This window comes from Ipomoea triloba, chromosome 1, assembly GCF_003576645.1.
Source record: "Ipomoea triloba cultivar NCNSP0323 chromosome 1, ASM357664v1".
Classification (NCBI taxonomy): domain Eukaryota; kingdom Viridiplantae; phylum Streptophyta; class Magnoliopsida; order Solanales; family Convolvulaceae; genus Ipomoea; species Ipomoea triloba.
In genome coordinates this window covers 5,886,655-5,891,694 of record NC_044916.1, presented here as the reverse complement: position 1 = coordinate 5,891,694, position 5,040 = coordinate 5,886,655, and the positions used below count along the sequence as shown (strand labels likewise).

The following is a 5,040-nucleotide window of genomic DNA, read 5'->3' as shown; positions in this document are numbered from 1 at the left end:
GTGAATTGATGATCCAGTGAGGGCAAATTAAATCATCAACCAGGGTTGCTTTGCATTATGTACCTTTTGGTCTAAAATAATTATCAGATTTTATGTTTGTAATTAATGTATTCTGTACCTATGATTAACAGTTTATATGTCTGTAAATAAATTGAGCTACAGAACATGTTAATTATTACATATGCAAATTAAACTGTTAATTGATTGTAAAAAAAATGTTAATTGTAAGCATATAATATGTTAACAATATATTATGTGTCTGCAGTTAACATATTTTGTATCTACCCTCTGCAACTAACATTATAAAATTGACTTTTTTTTTTCTTTACTTAAAGCTTTAACTATTGATGAATCCTTATAAGCGGCTGAACACACACATATACGTGAGAATTTGAGTCTTATGGTATATGAGTTTAGTAATATTATTTTTCTACAAACTGACTATTACAACTATTAAATACTATTACAACTATTAAATAGTAATTACAGACACATAACATGATAACTACAAACACTTAAATTTTTAACTGCAAGTACAAAATATGTTAATTGCAAGTAACATGTTTGGTAGATAAGATATTCTGTACTTTCAGTGAATAATGCAATATGAACGTTGGCACATGGTATAACAATATATATATATACATATATATATATATATATATATGTATATATATATATTTCTTTATATTTGCCCTTCCTTTTCATGGTGCATACGGATGAAAATAACGGTAGGGCTATATTTGGTCACTTTTTGAAACTCTGGGACCATTAATGATCAATTTTAAAATTTAGGAGCATAGATGGCAAAGTCATTATATTCGGGACCTCAATTGATATTAACTCTAAATTCCACATAAGCCTATTTTATTTGATTGTTTGATCTATAAATATCTGGAGCACTAATAAGCATGGATGCATCACCATTCACCACCAAGCAAGTCCTACTGCTTTAACACACTCTCTCTTGTTTCAAAAAAAAAAAAAAAAAAAAAAAAACACTCTCTCTTTTTATGTAATAACCAAGCAAATCGATCTTTAACTTGTTCAATTGGTATACTTACTCAGAAGACACAATCTGATCTGTGTTTTGCCATAGTTACGTTATGGCTAGTGCTATTGTTGATTTTGTAGTTGGAAAGCTGAAGGAGCAAGCTTTCCAAGAAGTATTATTCCAGTGGAAAATCAAAGATGAGGTGGACAAAATCAGTGCTCGGCTAGCCAACATGAAAGGCTACGTTGAGGATTCAGGCAAGGGGAAACAAGACACCAAAGTAGCAGAGAGCTGGGTGACACAACTGAGAGATACCTCACTTCAACTTGAGGACTTGGTTGAGGAGTTCATGCTGGATTCCAAGCTTGTGGAACTCAATACTCCTCCCTGCAATTTTTGTGAAGTAAAGTCCCTGTTTGCCAACGTGAAGAGCTTGGTGGAGAGGGTGAAGATACAGTATTGCTTCCATCAGCAGTTAAAAGCCATGGATGAGAAGCTACTTGCTCTAGAAACAGACAAATCAAAGTACGGTATAAAACTCAAGACAATTGACGAAAGAAATGAGTTACTGATGGGCAGTGGGAGTGGATATATGGAGGAGAACGAATTAGTGGGGATTGACATGGAAGTCAACCGGATAGCAGAACTGATTGAGAAGCGTAGTGGTCAAGTGAAGTTGATCACGATTTGGGGAGCTGGAGGTTGTGGGAAAACTACTTTGGCGAAGCAAGTTCATGAAAGAGTGAAGAAGAATCGCAGCTTTGATTATTGTTGGTGGGTTGATGTGAACCACTCCTCAGATATTGAATTTGTTCTGAGGACAACAATCAATGGGCTCTACACAAGTAGTGTTGGAACAGAGATGCCGTCTAAACTGGAGAAAGCAGATGAAAATTCTCTCCACCAACACATTTGCAACTACTTGAAGGGGAAGAGGTATGTTGTATTTTTTGATGATGTTTGGGATAATAATCTCTTGGCTAAAATAAAACTTCCGGGCCACAGTGCATCTTCCATTATCGTGACTAGCCGTGATAAAAATATAGCCAATGGGTCTTTTCTTGGGGCTGTTCCTCATTATGTTGAGGTGAAGCCATTAGAATTTGATTTGGCATGCAGCCTTTTCTGCAAATTGGCTTTAGATAGCTGCAGCTGGCCTAATGGGCTTGAAGAAGCCGGAAAAGCATTGGTTAAGAAATGCTCGGGTTTACCTGTTGCAATTCTTGCAATGGCTCGGTTGATGTCCACAAAAGGTGATGATCCTTCAAAATGGAGGGATGCTCTCAAAAGCCTTGACTACTACTCACAAGACTTTGAAGCAGGTGGCAGTCTAGCATCTCTCAACACAGCCTTGTTGTTGAGTTATTATGAACTGCCAACTCACCTAAAGTCATGTTTCTTATACTGTGCAATGTTCCCCAAAACATATGCCATTAGTGCCCAAAAGTTGATCCGCATGTGCATTGCGGAGGGGTTTATCAATGATGATCCCCATCCCCATAGTGGCAGACATACACTAGAAGCCATAGCAAGGGATTACTTCCTTGAGCTCAAAAATAGAAGCTTGCTTCAGATCCTTCCCAATGAGTACAGTGGTAAAGAGTTGGGAAGAATCGGAATGCACGACCTTTACCGTGACGTGGCTTGTGAGGTGATTAGAAGGGAAACGTTTGCTGAAATCATCAAATTGGAGCAAAGTAGCAGGAAGCTTGAGTGGAAGCAAAGGCGTAGTTTGATCGTCGTGGAAGGCGAGCTAAAATTGGCTGATCAGCTCGACAATTGCTACGAAAACATGAAGAAGCTACGTACACTCATCATCAGCCGCTGTGAAGGGATTATTGGTGTGAATTCATTCCCACAGATGTTCCAAAACATGAAGTTGCTCAGAGTTTTGGTGTTGGAATGGTTACCTGATGATATGGAGGAACTGCCGAATGAGGTTGGGGATCTAATTCATCTTAGGTACTTAAGTCTGTCCAGTTATCTTGAAAGCCCAATCACACGTCTTCCTGATTCCTTGGGAAGATTGCACAATCTACAGACCTTGGATTTGAAACTCACTTGGATAGACAGTTTGCCTAAATGCGTGTCAGAGCTTAAGCAACTGAGACATTTCTTTGGAAGTATTGAATCACAAGTGCCAGATATTGTATTCACTTTTTCTCAGCTTCAAACATTATCTCGCATATTGATTAATACCATCCAAGCAAGAGAATTAGTAAACATCCCACAACTCACTAAGTTGAATATTATTTTCAAGGAAGGGGAGGAATGCTGGAGAGCAATTTGTGATTCTGTCAATAAAATCACAAATCTTCAATCTCTATCTATTGGAAGTGATGGATTACAAGATTTTATAAATTTCTCTCCACCCCTTTCTCTCCAGAAGCTCAAGCTCTCTAAATTTGGGAAATTGGTAAATTTTATTACCACTCCTAACCATTGTCTTCGCGTAATTTATATAAATATGTGTGATGTAGATGAAGCTTTCTTCAATAGTTTGGAGAAACTGCCAACCCTGTTGGATCTCTACATTGAGAGTTATAGTGGAGACGAGTTATTGTGCAGTGAAGGGAGCTTTCCAAGACTGAAGAAGCTGAAGATATGGTGCAAGAAGCTTAGCAAGTGGGAAATAGGAAAAGGAGCTATGACATGTCTCGAGTCACTATCTATACATGATTGCGGTTCTCTAGAAATGCTTCCAGAAGGCTTGAGAGAAGTTGAGCATTTGAAAACATTGCATCTATATCTCCCATCTCAACAACTTGTTCAAAGCATAAGTGTTGAAGGATCAGATCGATGGAAGATTGAACATATACCAAGAGTTACTACTCAAGACAATTTTTTTGGAAAACCTTCTCTATTAAATTAAAAATATTATTGACAAAAAAAGATTAATAACTTTTTTTATTTTTATGCTATGATGTTGTTTTTCCATTCTTCCAAATCTTGTGGTTGTCATTGTTCTCTTGTTGATATTTTTTGTGTTTAAATAATCAATTTTTTTTTTATCTTTTTGTATTTGTACATTATTCCATTAGTAAAATCTATAAATATTTGTATAATGCAAGTAGTATTTTCACCCGTACGTTGCACGGAATGTATTTGTTATAAACTTATAATATATTAATAATAATTAAATCAATATACAATTGTGTAAATTATAATATCAAATATTATATAGTGCAATTGAAAAATTGAGTTGAATCGATTATATTTTACAGAGTATGATGTTATTATTGCTTTAATTCAAGTAAATAACTTCCAAATAATAGCCAGCATGTAGATATACGGATCTAGTTGATGATTTTGAGAATTCTGATCTAAAACAGTTTTGGAATCGGGAGGGGTTGATGATTTTGAGAGTATTAGCCCAAATTTGCGAATGACAAAGAGACTATGTTTTCCTTGCTTATTCAAGATGGTACATGTCAAGAAAATCATTAACTTCCAATAGAAAATCATGGCAAGCATATTCAATAGTGACAACTAAGTACTAACACATAATCTAATATGTTCAGTAATAAAGAGAGAGAGGGGGGGAGATAGAGATTAGTTACAATAGAGAATCATGGCAAGCGTATTCACTAGTGACAACGATGAGAACACAATATTTGTATAAATAATTGAACTCAAACCTACAATAGTAGGAATAGGAGATATATATAGAGCTGTCAAAACGGGCTCAACCCTTACCTGTGCTTTTGGACGGGTTGGGTCAAAGAAATCCCAACCCGTCCCGTTTTCGGCCCGATCCGTATAACAAAGGTCCTTTGCATAGTTGGTTTCAATACTAGTAAGTTATGTAAAAGGTCAAGGGTTCAAATCTTGGTAGCAACAATATTTTAAAATATTAATACAATACCACATTTACACAATATATTTGAGGGTTGGGGGTGGGAATGCGGGTTATACGGGTTGGCCCGTGCGTATTGAAACCAACTATGCAAAGGACCTTTGTTAAACATTGTTATATACGGATATATTTATTTAGATCATTCAAGCATTATATATAATTTATTTATATTAAATTTATTACAAGTATT

At 35.9% G+C, this 5,040-nt stretch overlaps 1 protein-coding gene across 1 annotated transcript; it reads left to right on the top strand.

Annotated features, from left to right (window-relative positions):
- Positions 1-956: 956 nt before the first annotated feature.
- LOC115999774 (disease resistance protein RPM1-like) lies at positions 957-4,064 on the top strand. The gene has a single exon (XM_031239684.1). The coding sequence runs from the start codon at positions 1,107-1,109 to the stop codon at positions 3,864-3,866; it is 2,760 nt and encodes a 919-aa protein (XP_031095544.1). The 5' UTR covers positions 957-1,106; the 3' UTR covers positions 3,867-4,064.
- The last annotated feature ends 976 nt before the right edge of the window (positions 4,065-5,040 follow it).

Coding starts and splice junctions, on each gene's coding strand:
- LOC115999774 (XM_031239684.1), top strand. CDS start 1,107: ATGGCTAGTGCTATTGTTGATTTTGTAGTTGGAAAGCTGAAGGAGCAA.